The sequence below is a fragment of the Peromyscus californicus genome, unplaced genomic scaffold (assembly GCF_007827085.1).
Source record: "Peromyscus californicus insignis strain IS unplaced genomic scaffold, ASM782708v3 Scaffold_15__1_contigs__length_86483966, whole genome shotgun sequence".
Lineage (NCBI taxonomy): Eukaryota > Metazoa > Chordata > Mammalia > Rodentia > Cricetidae > Peromyscus > Peromyscus californicus.
Window position 1 is genome coordinate 77,992,639 of NW_026294447.1, and position 24,376 is coordinate 78,017,014.

The following is a 24,376-nucleotide window of genomic DNA, read 5'->3' on the forward strand; positions in this document are numbered from 1 at the left end:
TCCAAGCAAACAGAGACCAAGACAAAGCAGCAGCACCTACACTTGATCAGTTGAGACTTCAAGAGAAACAGCTCAACGTAAAATGATGTCAATTCTCAAGAGGTTGTACCAACTATAAAGCTGGTCATAGTGGCATGTACATATAATCCCAGCACCAGAGAGGCTAAGGCAGAAACACTGTGAATTCAAGGCTAGTCTGGGCTACACAGCAAATTACTGTCTCAACTAAACCAAAGCAACTATAATTACTATAAATTATGAATATATTAAAATTAAATTTATATAACTTATTAAAATTATAAATTTATAATGATAAATATTAGATCAACTAAATACACATAGTAGCATCAAAGATCAGAGGGAGAGACAATTGCAACTTCATGCTCCTCATTCAACACTGGAAAGTTCTAGACAGAAAAATCAATTAAAAAAAAAGAAAAAAAAACTTGGAGGGCTGGAGAGACGAGTCAGTTGTTAAAAGCATTTGTACCTCCTCCAGAGGACCCGAGTTCAGTTTCCACACTCATACCAGGTAACTCACAACTGCCTGTAACTCCATCTACAGGGAATCTAACACATTCTTCCAGGCTCTGTGGGAACCCACACATGTTATACACACACACACACACACACACACACACACACACACACACACACACACACACCCCCCACACTACACACATCCCCACATGAAAAATCTTAAACATCACAGAACATGGACTTGGACTATGCTTCAGACCAAATTGACCTAGTATGTTTACAGTGTCTTCTGTTCAGAAGCAACAGAATACGTATGTTCTTCTCAACGTACACAAAACATTCTTCTGAAGAAAGCATACACTGGACATAAAACAAGTATAATTTTTTTTTTGCTTATAATGTTATTTAATTAGAAATGAGTCACAGAAGCAGTCTTGTAAAACTCACAAATATGTACAAATTAAACAAAATACTCTTGAAATGATGGGTCAAAGAAGTCAAAATATCTTGAGGCAAACACGGGAACACAGAAGGGTAAAATGACTAGATGCAGCCAAAGCAGTCCTGAGAGGGAAGCAATAAACCACACCAACACAGAGGAAAACCCTCAAACAGACAAGCTCATGTTGTAGCTCAAGAAATGACAAAAAGAACAAACCAAGACAAAGACATAAACAAAATAGAAGTTTTTAGAAAAATGATTGAAAAGATCATAGATGTTAGTTTGAGTTTTTGAAAAGATAAAATCAACAAACCTTTTAGACTTATGAAGAAACAAAAGGAAATTCAAAAGAATTTAGGGAAGAGGAAACATAAAACTGACTAGTGAGACTTCTCAGTGAACAAAGGAGCTTGGCTCAAAAGTCTGACAACTTGAGTTAGATCACAGGAAGCCATGTTTAGGTGGAAGCGGTCCTCTGACCTCCATATGGAAGCTGTGGCACAGGAGTGTTTCAACACACACACCATATACACATAATTAATAATAATAATAACAATAATAATAACAAACTGACACAACTTATAGAAATACTATGGATATTACTATGAACAAATTGAGTAACCTAGGAAAAATGGATGAATTTTTAAAAACATCAACTCTCCAAGACAAAATAAGGAAAAGTAGAGAATCTGAACAGAATAATACCAAGTAGAACACTTAGTCAGTAATAAAAAGTCTACCATCAAAGCTCCACGGCTAAGTTCTACCAAATATTAAACAATAGAATACTAACTTTCCAACTCTTTTATTTGTCTTGAGACAGAGAATTGTTACAAAACCCAGACAACCTGGAATGCACACACCTCCATCCTTAGCTTCTGACTGCCATACAGATTTATGCTACCACAGTTGGCATTTCTTCTACATATTTTATGTGGCTAGCAATATCCTAAGAGTAAAGCCACTAAAGTCATTACAGGAAAATTACACAGCAGTACTCCTGATCAACAGAGATACAAAAACTTCTATAAAATACTAGCAAATTAAATTCAACAGTGCATTTAAAAAACATGATCAAATGAGATTTGTCCTAAGGATGCAAAGATGGACTACCACACAACAGTCAGTAAACATGATCCATCGCAGTAACAGAAGGAAGAGCAACATCAATTAAAAACCCCACACAACTATCTCAATTGATACAGGCAAAGCATTTGACAAGATCCAACATCTGTTCATGGCAAGGCTTTCAAAAAGCATAAGAAGGAATATATAACAATATAATACAGGCCATATATGACAAGTCCACAAATGACATCACACCAAATAGTGGAAGGGTGACAACTTTTCTCAAAGATAAAAAATAAGAAAATAGGCTAAGGCAGGAGAATTACAAACTTGGGGCCAGTCTGGGTTACTACTGGTAGACATTCTACCCCCACTAACAAAAGAGGTATTCAAACAGGAAAGGAATATATGAGATATCTGTTTGCTGAAGGCATGGTCTTATAATTAGGAAACCCTAAGTGGCCACTAAGGTTTAAAAACTGATTGATACATCTATTAAAGTTGTAGGTTATTGGTTATAAAATAAAAATACAAACAAACAAACAAGCAAACCACTAGTATTTATATATGCCAAAAACTACTCCAAAATGAAATTAAGAAGCCAATACTATCTATAATAGCACCAAATAAAATACTTGAGAGTAAAATTAACCTAGTAGGTGAAAGATCTAGATGCTAAAAAGCATAAAATATTGAAGAACGATACTAAAACCCAGAAAGTGCAAATCTCAATAATATTGTTAAAAAATTCTTTACTCAAAGTGACCAGCAGATTCCATGCAATTCCCACCAAAATTCCAATGTCATTTTCCAGAGAGGTAGAAAACAGCCTACAATTTATATAGAACCAGAAAAGATCTAAAGTCCAAAGCAATCCTGAGCAAAATCCCCCAACCTGGAGTTCTCATACTCCTTGATTTCAAAGTATATTTCACAGTTGTTGTAATCAGAATAATGTGGTTTGGGCATAAAAACAGACACAATGACCAGTGAAATGGAAAACTCCAAAATAAACCAAAGTATCTATAACCCAATTTTCCAAGAACATCCAATAGAGAAAGGACGGTTTGTCTAATAAGTATAATGTTAGGAAAATTGGATATCTACACACAGAAAAATGAAAAGAGACGTTTGTTAAAAACAAAAGAAACCTAACTCAAAATGTTTATAAAAGAACTCAGTGTAGACAGGAAACTACACGTTACTGAGATGACGCTGGGAAAAAGCTCCATGACGCGATTTGGGAACGATGTCTTAGGGCAAGGCTCTAAAACCACAGGCAACAAAAACAGCAAGTAGGATTCTTCTAACTAAAACGCTCCTACAAAGCAAACAACACACTGCAGAGGCAGCCCAGTGACTGAGAAAACACACACAGGCCATGTACCTGATAAGGGATTAATTTCTAAACTATATATGGAAAAGAATACAAAAAGTGCTCAGCATCTCTGAGCACCAGGAAAACACAAATGAAAACCATAATGAGATGTCACCTCACACCCTTCACAACGTCTGTTAACAAAAAGACAGAGGGAACAAGTGTCAGTCAAGCTGTGGTACAAAGGAATCCTTGTACACCGTGGGGAGGGCATCAACAAGGGCTGATCTTAACGTATAAAGCTCTCTCAGAATTCAAAAACATATAATCCAACAATCTCATCATAGGGCACATATACAAAATAACAAATCAGTAAGCAAATCTCTCTATTCTCATGTTCATTTCAGGAGCCAAGATGCTTTCACATCAGTAGCCAAGATATGGAAGCACCTTAGATACCCATCAGCAGACAAATAAAGAAAATCTCTCTCTCTCTCTCTCTCTCTCTCTCTCTCTCTCTCTCTCTCTCTCTCTCTCTCTCTCTCTCACACACACACACACACACACACACACATGTATATGCAAATATACATACATACATACATATATACATACATATACATGTCTCCTTAAAAAGGAAATTGTCATTTTTGACAACATAGAAAAAACAAGGGCATATCGCTAATAAAGGCAAATATTAGATACTTTCAATCTTAAGTTAAACCCAGAATGTCAGTTGTATGGAAACAAAAGGTAAAAAGGTGGCTACTAAAAGTCAAAGGGGGAGGGGGAGGGGGAGGGGGAGAGGGGGAGGGAGAGGGAGAGGGGGAGGATGGGGAAGGGGAGCTGTTGACCAAAGTTTCAGGCTGCAGGACTAAATTTTAATGATCTGTGCACCTCAGGGTAACCCAGTTAATAACAATGTGTACTTTAAAATTGCTAGAACAGGTTTTTAACATTTGCATCTCACACACACACACACACACACACACACACACACACACACACACACACACACACACACACAGAGGTAAGGTAATGGGTGCTAGTTTGACTCTTTCTACAATGTATATATTGTATAAATAGTTCAGAGTATCACTCTGCAACCCAAGCATACAGAAATGTTAGTTATAAATAAATAAATAAATAAATAAATAGACCTTTTAAGGGACCTAAGGAGATGGATCTAATATTAAGCTAAAAAAAATAGTTTAAACTGTACAAATTCCTGACTATAAAAAATAAAATAAAAAACAACCAAACAAATGGTGGTGTACTTCTTTAATACGAGCACTTGGGAGGCAGAGGCAGGTAAATCCCTGAGTTTGAGGTAGGCTGGTCCACAGAGTGAGTTCCAGGACAGCCAGGAATACACAGGCAAACTGTCTTGAAAAACTTCAAAAAAAAAAAAAAAAGTGACTAAGGCTGGGATGTAATCAGTTGGTAGAGTGTTTGCTTGGCATGCATGAAGCCCTGGATTTGATCCCCAGCAAGACAGAAACTGGACGGGATGGCAGAGGTTTATAATTCTAGTACTTGGGATAGAAGCAAAAGAACCAGAAATTCAAGGTCATCCTCAGTTACATAGTGAACTTGAGGACAGCCTGGGCCACACGAGACTCCATCTCAAAAAATAAAAACAAAAAATGTGACTATATAAATTTCTGGGAGGAAAATGCCATTATTTAAACGATGGCTATCACTGGTAATGGGATTGTGGGTAGTATTTCTCCTTTGTTTTCATATTTATGAACTTCTGTATTTTTTAACGGACATGAACTATTTTGCCAATCAAGAGAAAAAGAAGTGTGTGATGCATTCAAGAACAAGTCAAAGAACAGATAACATTAATATCCTTCTTTAACCAAGTTACAAACTGAATCTAGTGCTTCAAAATGAATGAGCATGGTGAACTATTACTGCTTGTTTCTCTGGTATATATACATATTAAATTGAACAATGAATGCTTTAATGTATGTGCTCAATGGTCACTTAATGTGTATCTCTTACATTAACTTAGTCTTGTTTGGCTGATGGGTTTCCTGGCTATGTGTGCTCAATGACTTGCAGAAATAGCTGTGTTTTAGGCCTTAACTCTAAACGTTTCTTTTTCCCACCCCCAACTAATGGAAAAAAGAGATCAAGCAGTGTATTAAATAGAAAAACAGTTTAAACGATTAATTGCTAACAAAGTGCTTTCAAATTGTTTAAATAAGCAATTCAGTATTTGCTGGGTCTATACCACAGCTAGGATTTGCATCAAAAGTGTATATAATGTGCTGGAGGAGAGAGAAATGCACAAGTATTCAACCATACACCAACAATATGCAGAGGAGGGATACAGCCCAAAGGCTTAGTGATGATTTCTGGAGGAGATGGCATCTGAGCAAAGCTAAGACTACATTTTTCTCTCTTCCTCTACTTTCATCCAAACTTAAATATTTTATTTACTTTATTGACCCAGATCTCCTGAGAAGAAAATTTCCAATCTGGCTCAAGCTTTGTCTATGTGCTCCTTAATACTCTGCTAATCCTATAGTAGTACTACTCACACCATATTCTAATGGTCTGTTCCATCCCTAGAATGGGAATTCCTTAACAACACAGTGTATCATGACTGGATGGTAACTACCTGTAACTAAGAAACTTCGAGTAAAACTGACCTCACTAGCACCTTGATCTGGAATGTCCAAGTCTTCAGAACTGTGAGACAGACTTCTGCCACTGAAGCCCCAGTCTATGAAATTTTGTTTATGATGACTCTAGTAAGTTAAAACAAACTTTGGTACAGGTGTGGTAATGTGTCTAATGATGACTGCTGGTGGTGCTGCACAAGTCAGTAGTCATTTATTTTAGATTTCTGATTACACTACATCAGATATGGCTGATAAGGTATGACTTGATTAGGGTAATATTTGCTCAGCAGTCTTTGAATTTTGGAACCCATTAGTTAGCAACAACAAGAAGCACAAGTTCCCAGAATTAAGGACTCTCTTCAACTACAAGAGGTAATCCCACTACAGAATCACTAGTTGGTCTAACTTACTTTGTCTTTGCCTCCTTTAACAAAGAAGGGTCATCAGTGGCCAGATAGACTCTTTTTTTATCCACTTGCATTCTGCGCGAGAGAAGCTGAAAGTGTTCTTCAACGTGTACCATGTACTCCTCAATAGGATGGAAGGCTGCTTCTGTTCCCACTTTGTCAGTGCGTCTGACATGGACTCTGGGGAGAAGTGGAGAGCGCACGGGTAACGTCCTGGTACTCAATCAGTACCCCAGTCATGGTGGCACTGGGGGCATAGTAAACCAATTTTTCATTTATTCTCATCTTAGAAAATATAAAACCATTTCAAAATACTTCATAAATACTTTAATATAGTTGCATGTTCAATAGTACAGGGCAATACGAAAGTTAAGTAAAGGTTTTGAGAAATACTTTCTTACAGAAAAAGTAAGTTGCATATCCAAGAATATATGGGAACCTGTCATCAACAGATTTAAGTTTTAAAACAGATTTAAGTTTTAAGGTTTTTGAGACCAAAATTGTAACAGGATTCACAGCTTAAAGATACTGCTTGTAACAATCTGATGCCAAGGCTTATTTATTAATTTTTTCTTTCATTTTACCCTGTAGAGTTACTACCACTTCAGTTCATAGAATTTAAAGTCATCCAAGAAAGCAGAGACCCGAATGAACTTTTCCTACAGTTTAAGACAGGCAAGCCTTTAAAAGATGTTGGCTATTTTATGTTCATCAAGCCACTACAGACTTTTTGTTGTATTTTTTTCTCTATCAAATGTAAACAGAAATAGATCTCATTATTTTTTATATTGAAGAAAAGTCACAATGTTAAAGAGTAAGGGACGCAGACTTACACTGTCCTAAAAGGGCTAAGTCACTGACTCCCTAGTATTCTCCTGCATCTTAGTGCTGCCACAGACAGGGTTGGGTCTTAAATCTGGAGAGAGGGCTGCAGTACACTGGGGGAACAGGGCCATCTTCATGCTCCTGTTTCCTTTGCATCCCAGACTATAGTCCAGATGTGAATTTGACCACAGGAATATCTATTCAGTCATCTTTTCTTTCCTACGTTCTTCTTAATCACTGTTTCTTTCAGGAAATTGGACTTGTTTCATGTGCTCTATACAAATGAAGTGGGGCAGGGAGAATTTGCCACACTGAATTTCAATGAAGTTTCAGGAGATGAACACTATTTAATATTCTGATTTCACTATGTACTTTCTTTAGCTCTAACATTTAGAATAGGGGTCAGTAACTACTCTACATATAAAGACTAAGAGATGGAAGAAAGATGTGGAGTCGGAAATATGAAAATAAAACAGAGGAGCTTCATAAAAAGTGAGAGGAAGAAACAAAGGAAGAAGGACATCTGAGCCAGCAGAGGGGCATCTGGGCCAGCAGAGGGGCATCTGAGCCAGCAGAAGGGCATCTGAGCCAGCAGAGGGGCATCTGAGACAGTAGATGGGCATCTGGGCCAGCAGAAGGGCACACTGCACCATTTGCTCTGCTGCCCTAAGTGAACAAAGAGAGAACAGTCTCTTAAGTTTTAGAACCTTTGTTCTTTGCTGGGACTAGGACTATTAAATTATATAAAATTTACAGTAAAAGGTAAACACATACAACTACTGCTATATATTACTGTTGGGGGGGGCACAGATTCTTACCCAATAACTGGATGTTTGAAGCCAAGCTTCTTGGTGGCTTCTTCTATTTCCTTTTCCAGCCAAGGTTGTGGACGGATCAAGTATTTGACAAACTGGGACACCCACCACACTGCAGGATCACCATGGACTCTTAGGAGTCGATCTGCAAGGTCTTCTGGTACAGCCAGGGGTAAGTAAGGAGGACGAGGATGGAGGCTGTCTACAATGGGGAGCTCGACCACTTGAACATTTTTGTCCTTCACTTCACCTAACGGAACATCAAAACACATGGTCACTACACTACACTCCTCATCCACCTACCATGCAACAGAACCCACTAGGAGTACTTGTATCTTCCTAGCAACTCTAAGGAAGCATTACAGTTTTCACTTTATACAGGAAGTCAAAAAATCTGCCTAATGTACCAGAGCAAAAAGAAAGAGCCGAACATTCCTCTCAAGTCCATGGCTTTTCAAAAAATTCCCATTGTGCTGTCATATTATCACTTTATACTCAAGCTAGGATGGTAACCAGCATCCAAAGTATGTAACAGCCATATGGTTGACAGACACAATCAGCTACCAAGTTCATGGTTTTTGTTTGTTTGTTTTGTTATTACTGCTTTGGAATTATACAATAAGTACCTCCAACTTCTAGCTTGTCATTATAGCAAATGGCCCTTGCATTTCTTTTCTCACAGACACTAGAAATAACAAAGGATTACAATTATAAATCAAGCCATCTGTATCTTTTGTAGAAAAACAATAGATAACTAAAAATATTTTTCTTGGCTAAGTTAGACTTACTATATATACAATTATGATAATAACAGAAACTTGCTCCTTATTTATCTCAATAGTAAAGTTCAGAGATTAGAAAATCATTTTACAGATGATTGCTTTCAGAATTCATCTTGAATTCACCATTGTTATTTCTGTCCTACTAAATTTATAATGTAATGATAAAAAATAAACCACAATTGACAGACAGTATCCTCAGAGTTTACACATTAAAGATCACCCAGTAATAACTAGAAGACCAAAATACTACACAGAAAAAAAAATTATATTGAGTTACAATTTTAATAATAGAAAATAGTAGCATAAATATATATATGCTACAATTATTTATATATAATATAAATATATTATATTTATATAATATAATAAAAAATTATACACACACACACAAAATAATTTCAGTTAAAATGTGGTCATAATCATGGGACAATTAAGGAAACAATATACTTGTAAAGAATAAGCATACAATATGTTGAAAATGTATTCAGCATTATGAAATAGTCTGTTTCTGTATATATGCATGTGTGTATATACATTATATCATATATTATATATTTAACATATATAAATTAAAATATTTTAAAATAAATTATCTAGAACACAGCTAATAAAGCTAACTGCATACATATTTTAAAATCAGCTTAGTACAGCTAAGATTTAAAATCTTGGTAATATTCTACTTCTCTGGTATGTAAAGTCATTTCAAGATTTTGAGAACAAAGTCTTTAAAATGACTTTTGAAGTATGAATGAATGAATAGTAATAAAAAATTTAACATCAGCATTGCAGTTCATCTAGTATGCCAGCTAAGAAAGAAGTGGGCACCTTTTTCAGAAGAGAAACTACAATTAAGAGTATGAGGGGAAAGAGTATGAGATGTATTTTAAATTAACCTGTACCAGTCTTCCCTAAGACAAGGAAGTCATTGGTGCTTTCCCAGATATGGGAATGACCAGAGTTAAGACACAAACAAAAGAGAAAATACAGAATGAAAGAGGAAGGGAAAAGGTGGTTACTTTTAATGGAAAAAAAAAAAAAAAACAGAGAAAGGAAGGAAGTCCCAGTACTGGGCACAGTGCATGCTTATAATCTCAGCACTTAGGAGGCTGGGACAGGGGATCCTGAGTTCAAAGCCAGCATGGGCTATACAATAAAATATCTTTAAATGGCATTGCCATTGGGTTTAGTGGAAGAAAGGAAGAAAAAAAATGAAATAAAGAAAGCAGCAGCACCCAGTCTCATCCATACCCATAAACATATGTACCTACGTAAGAGCAGAATTAGTAGGACTGTCCTTTGTTACTTCTTCCTAACAAGGTTATTCAAAATGTTCAGTTTAAGTAGCTTAAATTTCATAGTAAGAACACATTATTCCCTGAAGGCACCACCTCCTCGATTTCTTTATTGCTGGCCCTACTGACAACTTCTAGAATGGAATAAAACTGTATCTACACCTTCCAGCTAGAGCAGTATACTCTATTGATTCTTTGTTCTTACCTTCATTAATTCATTAACTTGTTCAAATATTGTGGAACTATATTCAAATATTTGAGGAACATTATAAATCAAACACTGTATAGTTAGAATATAAAATGATATGCTTCACCAAGCAAAATCTACAAGATTTCCAATTCTAAATCTCACTGAAATTGGACTGTTTACAGTGTAAGAAAAATAAATAAAACATCACCATTAGCAAATGTGCTTTCACAAAGACTCTAGCAAAACATCAAAAAATTTACCACAAGTAATTTACAACTATTAAGGATTAAAACTAAAGTTTCCTCAGTAATTACACACATGCACACATGCACGCACACATATGTGCGCGCGCGCACACACATTTTAAAATACTAAGTGATTGAATTTTATAGATGTTAGCCATAATGATGAATCTACTGAAATTCAAGCCATGCTACTAAATTTGATGTGGGTACTGTTGCTTACTGGAAGTTCTGAGCCCAGCCAGGTTTCTGTTAGAGGGAGATTATTAGAAAGGGTTTATTTATTTATGAATTACGTTTTAAAGGGTAAGAAGTGATTTCCCTTTGCATTTCTCTGCATTATAAGTAATCTAGCTAAGTGTAGGTTGTATGTAAACGTTTTATAGCTGAATACAAGAGGCTCAATCATCAATGGATGTGAGGATTTTGGTATCTCCTGCAGCCTATGAATACCAAGGGGACTGTACATTATCACCAACTATGGTCACCTAGCAATACATCACTAAAGTTTTTCTTCCAATGTAAATGAAACTTTGCCCTCTTTCATCAATAGCTGACCCTTTTTCTTCCCTTAGCTCCTAGACACCACCTTCTGATGTCTCTCTGAGATCAGTTTTTTGCAGATTCTATGTATACATGAGATCTTTCTATTTCTGGATTATTTCAGTGTAAGAATTAATAAACTCAGTAAAGTTGTATAAATTAGTAATACTTTTAAATATTATCAACAAACTATCTGAAAAGAAATTACAAAAATAATCCTATGTACAATAGCACAAAAAAAAACCTTTAAATACTTAGGGTAAATTTAAACAACGTGATGAAATATAGAAATATTGAAAAATATAAAACAATAATGAAAGAAACTGAAGACACAAATAAATGGAAAGAGAGCCCATATACATAGGCTAGAAAATTTAATGTTAAAATATTCATAGTACCCAAAGTGATCTATAGCAATGTATTCCATATTTCAATTCTAAAGTCATTTTTCAAAGAAACAGAAAAACAATTTGTATGCAACTATGCAAATAGCCTAAACAGCCAATGCGATCCTCAAAAAAGAAGGGGCAGGAACGGAAGGCATTACACTTGGATTTCCTAGTGTATTACAATGTTTTGTAATCAAAGCAGAATAGTGCTGGCATAAAAATAGACACAGTTTTTGAGGGTTTACAGACAGTTGATCTCAGTCAAGATACGCAGAGCATACATGAGTATCTCTTTTGTAAATGGTTTTAAGAAAAACAGACTATTAACATACAGGAAAATGAAAATGGACTCACATACCATACACAAATGGGCTCAAAATGGATAAAGACAAACATAAAATCAGAAATAATAAGTTACAACAAGGACCTCTGTAACATTAGCCCAGAGATGATTTAATGGATAAGACTTCCAAACCACAGGCAACAAAACCAAAAACACACAAATAGGATTGTAGCAAACTAAAATGATTCTGTACAGCAAAACAAACAACTCAGTGAAGAGAAAACCCCCAAATCAAGAAAAATGTTTGCAAACCACACAACCAACAAGGGGCTAATCTCTAAAATACACAGAATTCAAACACTGAAAAGTATGAAAACAAATAATCTGGTTTTAAAAAATAGGCAATGGATCGAATGGATTTCCGAAAAGAAGTATAAATGGACAGCTATAAGGAAAAATGTTCAACATCTCTAATCAACAATAGAGTCCAAATGAAAACTATAATAGGATGGGTGTTAGCAAAAACACGGAGCGTGATTAATATACACCATCAAAGCTGTGGTGAAAAGGAACATTTATGCATGGGGGGGTGCCAATCAGCGACCATTCTGAAGCAACATTTAAAATGGAAATGATTTGTGAACAGAGCCTCTGACCAATCTGTTGAGACTTGACTACTCTGAAGAAGGTACAGAGTCAACCTTCCAGCAAGAGGATGTTCTATGTGGATAATCCATACAGAAGTTAACAATACTACTCACTTGTGAGCAATCAGAAACACCATGCCCATGGCAACTCATAAGAAATTGTTCAATTGAATTTACAGTTCCAGAGGGTTTGAGTCCCTGAGGCCAAAGTGAAGGATGGGCAGGAACAGCTGAGAGCTCACATCTGGAACTGCAAGCAGGTGGCAGAGAGTGCAATGGGAATGTCATGTGGCTTTTGAACCCTCAAAATCCATTCCCAATGACATATCTCCTCCAATGAGGCCACATCTCCTAATCCTTCCCAAGCAGGTCTACCAACTGGGGACCAAGTGTTCCAACATGAGTCTGTGGGGGCCATTCTCATTCACGCAGAACTGAACCTGACAAAATACCTACAGGCACTCTGATTTCTGATTTTGGAGTCTCCAGGATGGTGAGAAGTTAAGACCTGGTGGCATTAATTCCACCAAGTCTTACAGTATTTTGTTACAGCAGCAGACTATGATGCACTTCTTCTCAAGGACCCTGGTTTATAAAGCCATTCTTTCTGTTAAGGACAGAAACTACTTACTTCTTAGTGCATCCCTCTTCTGGAAGCATTCCTCTTTGAAAGGGATGCTCTTCACAGCTAGACTCTGGAGAAAAGGTTTAAGCAGCTTAACATATACCATGAATGAATGGGTTCTGATGTTAAGGGTAGAGGATTTGGGATGACAGGTATAAACGCTACTTCAGAGATTAGCAAAATTTAGGAGGAGACTTTTTCTTTTTAAAAATATAATATGTAGGTTGGGTGGTAGTGGTGCATGCCTTTAATCCCAGCACTTGGGAGGCAGGGGCAGGCGTCTGTGAATTCGAGGACAGCCAGGTCTACAAGGGAGTTCCAGGACATCCAGAGCTACACAGAGAAACCCTGTCTCAAACCTCCCCCAACCCCTCAAAAGTTACAATATGTTTATTAATTCTTTGAGACTTCCATACAATGTATTTTGATCATATTCATCCCAAGTCCTCCGAGATCCACCCCTCACCTTCACATCCCCTTCCAATTCTGTGTCCTCTTTTTTTTTTTTTAGACATCGTTTAGGTATTTATTACTTGTATATATTGTATATAGTTATTGTACTTTTGTATACAGTTTTTCTCATGTTAGTTATAACCTTTTTCCTTTTTTTAAAAATTTTATTTTACAATACAATTCAGTTCTACATATCAGCCATGGATTCCTTTGTTCTCCCCCCTCCCTCCTCCCTCCCCTTCCCCCCAGCCTATCCCTTATTCCCACCTCCTCCAGGGCAAAGCCTCCCCCACCCCCCCAGGACTGAGATCAACCTGGTAGACTCAGTCCAGGCAGGTCCAGTCCCCTCCTCCCAGGCTGAGCCAAGCGACCCTGTATTGTTCAAACTAACCTACCAAGTCCAATTTGTGCTGCCCTTGTACCCAGGAATGTGGGAGCTATCAAGTGGAGTGTGGTGAACCTACCAGTTGCCACAATCTTAAAGAAAATTGATTGTAAGAGTCAGAATACCAGGATGTCTGCTGTGAACAGTGTCTCCTAGAGATGGCCACATAAACAAGACCCAAACAATGACAATATCAATAGATAGTCAACAAGAAAGGGGGAAAAAATCTCATGTGGTCCCACCCTTACACAAAGAACTATAGGAAACGAATTAATGCCAAGAGAGGGAGAATTAGCTTCTCTTAATTATGAGTCTCCTAATTGGTTATCTAACACCAACATTAAACCAGAGGCAAATGTACAACATAAACGGACTCATCAGGTTGTATTTAGATATTTGTGTGTGTGTGTGTGTGTGTGTGTGTGTGTGTGTGTGTGTGTGTGTGTGTGTGTAATATTATCAAAGAAAAAAGGATTATCGATTTGAGGAGGGACATTCAAGGGGTTAGTGGGAGGGGCTAGAGGAAGGAAAGAGAAGGGGGAAAGTAATGTAACAATATTTTAATTTAAAATGTATTTTCAAAAGCACTGTTTCATTCCCCTTTCTCAATAAATATTTTCTGAACCACTACCCCACGCTTAAAAAAGAAAAAGAAAACTGACTCTTCCCTTCCTTAGAAGCTATCAATAATCCCTTAATTAGGAGTGAAGACATGTCAGCCCCTTCTGCCCCCTCTCCCCATGCCAGAATGTTGACTGTCTGGATCTTGTACAGGCAACTACAGCTGCTGTGAGTTCATGAGTACAATGGTCCTGTCACGTCCACAAGACACTGTTTTTCTCTGGTCCTCCCAGACCTCTGGCTCTTACAATCTTTTTCTGTATATGCTTTTCTAGTAAAATAGGTTTATATAAAATAAGGTTTACAGGTAGCTTTTTCAAACACTCTTACTGTTAATTACACACTCCCTACCCCTGGGGGGGGGGGGTCTGTCTTAAGTCAAAACTCCTAAGACTAAGAATGGCAAGAGAAGTCTTCAGAAGGCTTGAAAAAAACATGGGATATATATTTTGCTTGAGGGAAAGAGATTATCAGCATCCTTTTAGTGGTTAGAATAGCTGTCTGCCTCTTAGATTCAAAAAGAAGTTTCTTTCACTACCTCTATAGGCAAACAGACAGAGTGAAGTTTTCATCTTCCCTTGCTATTACCAGCAGTGGGAGATTCAGGCTAATGCTGCTGGCTGTAAGGCCCGAGGACTTCTCCCTCAAGGATCTCCACTCAGGTCTTGCCCAGATCTTGACTGAGACAGCAGAAAAGCATTTCCAGATGAGTCAGTGTGAAGCAAACTCAGGTTTATCAAATAAGGATAAGTGATAGTACACACTCAGATTTAAGTGTGAGGGGAAGAAGAGAGGGAGGGAGGGGAGATTCTAAGAATAATACTTTTGAAGTTACATTAATTCACAGCTAGTTTCAAAGATTAAGTGAAGTTTAAAATGAAGTAAAAACGTATTAGCTTGTTTACTTCATTTTCTGATCTTAAAGAATTTCCTCTGTAATGAAACTAAAGAGGTATATCGTTCGGTTTAAAGATGAGGGAGTGTGCTGACAACGCTAAACTCAAAAATCACATGCATTTGGCCATAAGCAAGCCATGGTTCATTTGCTGTTTTAACACTCTTGAGATGTGTCTTAGAAAAAAGTAGTCTTTACATAGGCACTCTTCTTGGTGATTCTCCCCACTCACCACCCAGTTGTGTAAAACTTCTTGATTCTTAGCCTGTGAGAAACATACATCAGATCCTGGGGTTGAGGAACATCTTTTCCTTCTCACGTCACATTAACGTTCCCTCAGTTTCTACCCTGCCTCATTTGTAGAAGTTACTTTGAATGGTATAGCTGCTAGATGCCATCACAGACTCCTGCATTTTAGTGTCTGGAAGAGGGAGAGGAATCAAGAAAAACGTGTTGAGGCAAATGTCAATTTACATGGTACCTGGACTCTAACACACAGTGACCAAGAGTAGAAACACTGCAATCACAAACCCTGATGTTTAATCCTTTATCACTTAACAACTGCGTGACCTCAAATGATATATATTTAACTTCATTCTAGTTTCTTCATCTGGAAAATGGCATTAGTAATGTAAATTGGGACAGAAATAGTTATTATTATCAATGATACATTATCAAGTTGTTTGAAGAATGAAATGAGATGCAGCACATGGACAGCTAAGCATCATGGTCTGGAGAGATGGCTTAGTAAGTAAAGTGCTTGCCAGGCAAATATGAGGACCTGAGTTCAGATCCCCAGCACCCAGGTAAAAAGCTGTGCACTGCACACGCCTGCAGTACTGGAGAGACAGATACGTAAAGAGCTGAGGCTTGTTGGCCAGCTAGTCTAGAAAAATCTGCTAGCTGTAGGTTCAATGAAAGTCCCAGCCTCAAGAAAACAAAACAAAACAAAAAAGATGGAGAATGATTGAAGAACGATTGAGGGAGTGTCTGATACTGACCTCTGGTCAGTATGTGCAGCAGCACACACATGCACATGCATCCCCCTCACACATACATACAAGCTAAACACAATACTAAATGCAGAGTTGTTCTTAAAATGTTATTTATCTTTGAGTGAATTCTGCTGAAAAATTCTCAAGAAGCAACTACAGTTTGGTCCAGAAGAGACAAGCTGCCAAAATCTATCCTCTGAAAAATACATGGCAGTACTCTCATTTCAGCAACTGCTTTATACCCAAGGCATGTCTTATTCATGCTCTTTACCACAGACAATAAAACAGTATTTGGCTTTTATCCTTTCGAAATATTTTAAAAAATGATCAAGCTAAACAGTAGGGACTTCGGCTCTTTAAATATTAGGAAATTTGATGTTATTGCCCAACTTGACCAAAACTCTGCTCTGCTCAGAAACAGCTAGTTGTCTAAGGCGCTGAGAAATTCTGTTCATATTTCACTAAGGTTTTTTTTTTTATGTTTAACTTATGTCTACAAAGACTATCTAGATTTCTGGGATTTACATTTTCTTCAAAAGTATACGTCCAAATACAACAGATTAAATTTAATTCTTATTAAACTGAGACTTGACAGAGAAGTCAAGAATAAAAGGAGATTAAGTCTGAACACTAACTAGCTATAGTGAGACCTCTAACTGTATGGAGAACTCTTAAATTGTTTTATTTGAATAAAAATATGGCCATCTACAAAAATAAATAAAAAGCAAAAAGTATGAGGTCTATTCTTTGGCATTATAACAATAACACATAAATATTTATATCCTGGTTTAATGACAGAGATCCCTTCTCATTTAAAATACAGAAGATAAGCTATTAACAAGTCAACACCTGGGCTACTTTTCTTTAGTTTTCCAAACACATTAGTGGATAGTAATCGCTTTTTGAACAAAAATAAGGCACTGTCACCTGCCATGAGTCCTATCTCTGCTTTACTTAGGCAGCAACTCAAAAGACTATTGTCATTGCCAGTATGAAGGCTTCAACCAATTGAGAGAAAAGCTCTAAATTCAATCACTTGAAACACAGCACAGCGTTGGCAACATTCTAAAGACAGCGTATCACACCCTAGGAATGATTGAGCAGCATTCTGATGAGGTGCTCAATGCTTTTACTAACAACAGAAACGCTTTGTAAAGGCAACTGGACTCTGGACCTTGGTGTCCTTCTGGACTGGAGACTAGAAGAGCAGCTGACAGAAACCATGTTCTATCTTGGGGGTTTAGAATGAGGTGAACAGGACAGTGTCAAAAGAAAAAGGCCAAGGAGGTTTATCCGACCATGACACTACATAGAAGGCTCCCTGTGGTCATTCTGAATTTCTGAAATAAAGTTGCTAATCATATAGATACTTAGAAAGATGTACACCATATCTCTGCCTATCACTGCCTAGAGGTTGCTAGTCTATGGGCTACTTATAAAATGGGTATTGCCAGGCTGATGAGATGGCTCAGTGGGTAAAGGCATGTGCCACTAAGCCTGATGACTTGAGTTTTATTTGCAGGACTCATATGGTAGAAGGGGAGGCTGACTAATGTAAGTTGTCCTCTGATCTCCACACTCATGTCACGGCACAAGTGAGCTGTGGCCTACACATGATGATGATGGTGTGTTTGTGTACACACTAGACAATAATGAAATAAATAAGTGAACAAATAACAGTCCTTAAAAGGATGCTGCCAACAGTCTGGTATTGCCTGTAAGATCCTCTAAGCTCACAGACAGAAATTTAGAGGTGGTTTTGGTTGGTTGTTTGTTGTTGGTTTTTTTTTTTTTTTTTAAGTTAGTACTTTTTCCTAATTTGATCCTTCCAGCCCCAAGGATTCCAAAGACCCTAAAGCAGCTTCTCTCATTGGCAGGAAAAAAAAAAAAAAAAAAAAAAAAGAGGAACAGGTACCTGGGAGGACAAGGGTCTTTTTTCATTAAATGGAGTCAGATTCCAACGTTCCTTTTTTCATAGAAAGTCACACTTTATTCCTTTATTATCTGTTATATCTCTGTGCAGTGAGCAGCCACAGGAAAGGACCCAAAGGTAACTGACTTCTTTGCAATCACTGGAAAAGGTGACTAGACTAAGCAGGCACACCATCAGAATTATTTCAGTGTGGACTGTTGATTGGAAAGCTGAAGTTCCTTCTGCTCTGTGGGAATTTTATAGCTGCTTCCATGATTAATGCACTTGGAGAATTGGCAATGAGATGTGTCACGATGGATTTAAGTCATTTATAATTTTTGTGCTGAATTCTCTCTCTCTCTCTCTCTCTCTCTCTCTCTCTCTCTCTCTCTCTCTCTCTCTCTCTCTTTCCCGAGACAGGGTTTCTCTGTGTAGTTTTGGTGCCTGTCCTGGATCTCACTCTGTAGACAAGGCTGGCCTCGAACTCACAGAGATCTGCCTGGCTCTGCCTCCCGAGTGCTGGGATTAAAGGCGTGCACCATCACCACCCAGCATTGTTTATCTTGAAAGCATAAAGATCTGAGTTTAATCTTGTAATCCTAGTGCTAGGGAGATTCCTGCCAGCCTATTCTACTAGGAGAGTATCAGTCTAGTCACAGATACTACTCCTCCACCCACCAAAGTGGATAGCACCTGAGGAATATCTGAGGTTGGTTTCTGTTCTAACTTATACGCACACACACACACACACGTGTACACACACACACACACACACACACACACACACACACACACACACATTTTAACTAGAAATTCTAAGCACACTATAAGAGAAGAAAATAAAAATGTATGTTACTGGGCAGTAGTGGTGCACACCTTTAATCCCAGCACTTGGGAGGCAGAGGCAGGTGGATCTCTGTGAGTTTGAGGCCAGCCTTGTCTACAGAGTTCCAGGACAGCCAGAGTTACACAGAGAAATCCTGTCTCAAAAAAACCTAAATAAATGAACAGACAAACAGATAAATAAATAAATAAGTTGAGAAAGGAAATGATAACAAAATCAGGCAAGAATTCTGTGGCATCGAGCAGAGGATAACTTAGCACAGCACTGTGCTCCAATGCTATACAAAGTGCTGATAAAATAGCACTTCGCCTACTAAAACACAGACTACAGCAGAAAACCCCCATAAAGTGCACACTACTCCACTATGCAGAGTACCAGGAACTCCAGCCATCACTTCCATCTTAGACTGTAGAAAACATCTGCTTTCCCAGCTGCCTCAGCGTCCACTGTGAGAACGGGTTGAGATGCTGGACATGGTCTCAGTGCCAACTACAACTGCCGCCACCGTTGCACTGACACGGCACAAGTCACTCACTTCCCCTGAGACAGAGAGCTAATGTTACAACCAGTGTGGTAAACGGTGCCACAGCTGGGACAAATCCTGTAAGATGGTGCTCAAGAGACGAGCACCTTTTCTGCTTACCAGGGGAAGGGCAGCGGATATCCGCACAAGATAAAAAGAGCTACCAAGCAAAATGCACAAGACTCAACGAACAGAGATCAGAAAGTGGAAGGAGGAAGAAAACCCACGTAGAAAACAGGGCAAGCAGGGTATGTCTGGTACTGCGGGAAGCAGGTTTTGGTTTGTCACTGCTTTGAAATTTATAGGAAAATTCTAACTATATAACTTGATAATTATATTCCTCGTGAAATTTCTAATTAAGCTGAAAATATGGAGCCCTGTCAGCATAACTTACTTTAGAATCTGGGCAAGAACCTTCTTCCCCTCCATGGCCACTATTTTCCACTCTTTACAGCATGCTGCTCAACCTGGAGACACTTAACTATCAAAAAGCTACAAAGTCTTAGCTGGCTTATGCTGTGGGATGGTCTGTATGTCAAGTGTGTTGCTGATTGGTCAATAAATAAATCACTGATTGGCCAGTGGCTAGGCAGGAAGTATAGGCGGGACAAGGAGGAGAATAAAGCTGGGAAGTGGAAGGCTGAATCAGAGACACTGCCAGTCGCCACGATGACAAACAGCATGTGAAGATGCCGGTAAGCCACGAGCCATGTGGCAAGCTATAGATTAATGGAAATGGATTAATTTAAGCTGTAAGGACAGTTAGTAAGAAGCCTGCCACGGCCATACAGTTTGTAACCAATATAAGTCTCTGTGTTTACTTGGTCGGGTCTGAGCTGCTGTGGGACTGGCAGGTGAGAGAGATTTGTCCTGACTGTGGGCCAGGCAGGAAAACTCTAGCTACAGGCTTATCTCAAACCCACTTGACAGTATTTCCACCTTCATCTCAAGTATAAGATAGCAGCAGGGATGAAATTCCAAAGCTAGTTCTCTCCAAATGTTTTGTTCCTTCTCAGTGATATAATTCCTTCTTTGTTATCTCAGCAACTAGCACAACATAAATGCTTAATTGAACAAATGAATGATTTTAATCATCTATAAGTAGTGTACTTAACAAGGACCCCACAGTCTGATGTAGAAAATTATCATTTGGTTATAAGTGAGTCTACCATCAGCATAACAATCTCAGAGTTACACGTAAATTTTGAGGTTTGTGAATGTCACCAGTTTTCCAATTTTTAAGATGTGTAACAGTCAATACTACTCAGGTTCTGCCTTTATACCTTTACCAGTTGTAGATAACAGTTCAACACCTTGAATACTTAAGAAAGTGTATCCAGTATTTACAAAGCTACCTAGATATTGCTAGCCTTCTCGTCACTCACATACTACTTCAGAAAACAGGAATCCTGCCTCAAATCCACCAAGCATTTCATGAACACATGCTACCTACACAGCACATAGCAGGAAAAGAGACACTAATCTTGCTTCTGTCAATTTGTCATGTCACTGTATACTTCCTAGGGAGATGGACACAATTTCCTGAAAAAAATTCAGACTGGTAAATACTATAGAAAATATAGTTTAATTACTAAATAGTATCAGATGCTCTGATTAATTTTTACATGAAGCACAGAGCCAGAAGAAATGACTCTGCACATGTTTTTGCTAAAACATTATCTGCATTCAGAATTTTGTGAGTTTCACATTGGATTTTAACTTGAAGTTTATAATGAAATTCACTTAGAAGAATCTTTCTTTGAATATTTCTATATATCATAACATAAAATATAAAAATAAATGAAGCATTTCTTTTAAAACTTATTTCCTATTCCTTTTATTACTATTTGTGATCATTATATCATCATAATAAAACATACTGTACTTTGTTCAGTTCCAGAAAATTTTCATGAATTATAATGACCCAATTTGTACTTAATAGTCCTCTGAACTCTTTAACAGCATCTGCCTACTAGAGTTTTATCAAGACTCACCTACGTGAGGAAAATGAAAGATAAAGCTAAGGCTCAGAAAAGTCTAAGCATTTCTGTAGGGTGTCCTTCCTCCCCATACTATCACATCAGCAGGACTGAGGAATAGTAACAAGAACTAGAGCTAAAAGAACTGCCCCTTAAAGGAGTCTCTAAGAACTTCTGCATCTGAGCCCACAGCCGAGTCTATAGTGAACATTAAACATAGCTTGACTTCCAGTCAAATAAACAAAAGACATGAATCTAGAAGTCCATTTCCTTCCGTTCCTCTTTATCCAGCTCCATTGACACCTGGCTTTCAGCAAAACCCCATGCTAAAGGATTAAAACAACAGTCTGAGAGACAAAGAAACCATCAGAGCCTAACTCGGACATGGCAGAGATTTTTGGAGAAATCAGTTTAGAAATTTAAAAATAACTATGATTAATATTTTAAGAACTTTAATGGAAAAAATGGACAACATGCAGAAGCAGATGAGTAGCATAGATGGAGATAAAAACTGAAAAAATGAAAATGAAACATTAGCAAACAGAAGCATTATAACTGAAATGGCAGAGACTCTGAATGGCCTCATCAGATCAGATAGGATTAGACGTGACCCAGTAAAAAATCAGTAAGCTTAAGATAGGACAATCTACTTACAAAACTGAATGGAAAGAATGAAAAGAAAGCAATAGGATTTCAAGAAATAAGCGAGGCATGGTAGCACATGCCCATGACCCCAGCATTTGGGAGCTTGAGAGGAACTATGGAACAATTACAAAAAGTGAATTACATGTAGTAGAAATACAAAAGAAGAGAATATTTGAAATTATAATCCTGAAGATTTTCTAAAAACTATAAACCTGTAAAGATCTGAAACCTCCATGCAGTATACATTTAAAAAATAAAAATAACATAGCTAGGTCTGGTGATAAATGCTATAACTCTAACATTTTGGTTGACTGGTTCTTTAATTCTTTCTTTCCTAGTTAGAGCTCCTACCAGAAAGCACAACAATTATGTTGAAATGAGAGACAGGACTTCTCCCTGGCCACTTTGGGCTTCTCACACCAGGATAAGAAAGTTATAGTGTTACCACACTTGATTCAGACTACCAGTAGAAATTGTATGACTATTCTACAATGGAGCTATGGAAGGGTCTATCTGGACAATACAAAAGATCCCGTAGGGTGTCTCTTAGTATTCTCATGCCCTGCAATTAAAGTCAATGAGAAACTAGAACTTAATCCAGGCAGGATGATAAGTGTCTCAGAACCTTATATAATGAACACATGGGTCATTTTTCCAAGCATATAACTAAGACTCTATGGAGGTACTTCCTGAAGGTGGAGGGAACATAGAATGGTATATAGAAGGTAGTTATAAGTACCAGTTATGGTCATGTGATGCATTATAGAAATGAGTGCTATAATTATTGTGTTTGTTATTTCGCTAAGAATGTCTGGCATATAGGTAGATGGATGGATGGATGGATGGATGGATGGATGGATGGATGGATGGATGAATGGATGGATGCACAGATGGACGGAGAGAGCAGGTATCCTTGATTCATTTTCATTCACCATATAACATAGATTAATATCAATATTAAATGCTGTTCAATCTAAATTAGCATATTTAAAAGATTAAGTATTCCTCAAAGGATTTTTGTCATCTATTCCTGGGGAAAGAATTAGAGCATTTCTGGTTATATGAAGGATAGTCATGACATGTAAGATGGAATTATGACTTTGTATTTGTCTTTAGAAATTAAGCATGGCATAAAGAGATACCATTGTGAGTCAACTTCATGAAGGATGGGCTAGTCCTGGTTGTCAACTTGACTGGATTAAAAGAGTTCTAGGACTGGTGAAAGACATCTTTGCATAAGTAAGGGTATTCCCCAAAAGGAATGACATGATGGACAGTGGCTGGGGGTGGGACGGGGGAAAAAGATTTGCCCAGAATGTGAGCAAACATTTCAATAGGCTGGCAGGCCAGATCAGCATGCACAAGCTGCTGTCATCAAACTCTAGTTTTATGGGTCTTTTAATGATTTTTCCAGGGAGTTTCCAGACCTTCAACCCTAGACTGGGGTTGCTGAAATATCCAGCTTCCTAAATCAAGCAGTTCTCAAGTTCACTGCCTCTTCGAAGTACAAGCTACCATCATTAGATCACCCAGCTCCTGTCACAGAAGCCAATCTAATAGATCCCATTTTATTACTCTTTCTCCTCACTCACTATTGAATCTACTCCTTTAGGAGCCCTCATTAATACAGGCCCCACAATAGGGTTACTGATTTTGTAAGAGGAAAAGACATCAGCACTCCCATTCTCCATAAGTAAACAAGGTAATGAGAAAGCAAGAAAGCGACACCAAGCTGGGAAAAGGATCATCATCAAGAAAAAAAACTGCTGGCATCTTAATTTTAGACCTTCCAGCTTCTAGAACTGTCTCTTGGTTATATCACCCAGTTTGTAACATTTTGTTATAGTACTTCATATAGACAAAGACAACCACTTTGGAAGAGAGTCTGGTAGCTTCTTACAAAGCTCAATATAGCCTTACCATACGCAATCTTATTTCTGAGTACCTACCCAAATGAGGTAACAATGATGCCTACGTAAATTCTGCACACAATTATTTATATTTGCTTTAGTCAGAATTGTGAAATATTGGAAGCAACTAAACTGTTCTTCAATAGATAACTGGATAAACAAGTAGAATACAATATAATGCAACTTAGAAATAAAAAGAAACTGTCAAGTCAAAGAGATGTGCAGGAACT

General features: G+C 37.7%; 1 protein-coding gene across 7 annotated transcripts in view; it reads right to left on the reverse strand.

The window, feature by feature from the left end:
* The window catches only part of Fut8 (fucosyltransferase 8), a 216,961-nt gene that overhangs the window by 15,127 nt on the left and 177,458 nt on the right, over positions 1–24,376 (reverse strand). For all 7 annotated transcript variants that reach the window (XM_052739531.1, XM_052739532.1, XM_052739524.1 and 4 more), the window contains 2 exons: positions 7,995–8,241; positions 6,355–6,531 (listed from right to left, as the gene is read on the reverse strand). In XM_052739531.1, coding sequence (XP_052595491.1) covers positions 6,355–6,531; positions 7,995–8,241 — 424 coding nt within the window. The remainder of the gene's footprint in view (positions 1–6,354; positions 6,532–7,994; positions 8,242–24,376) is intronic.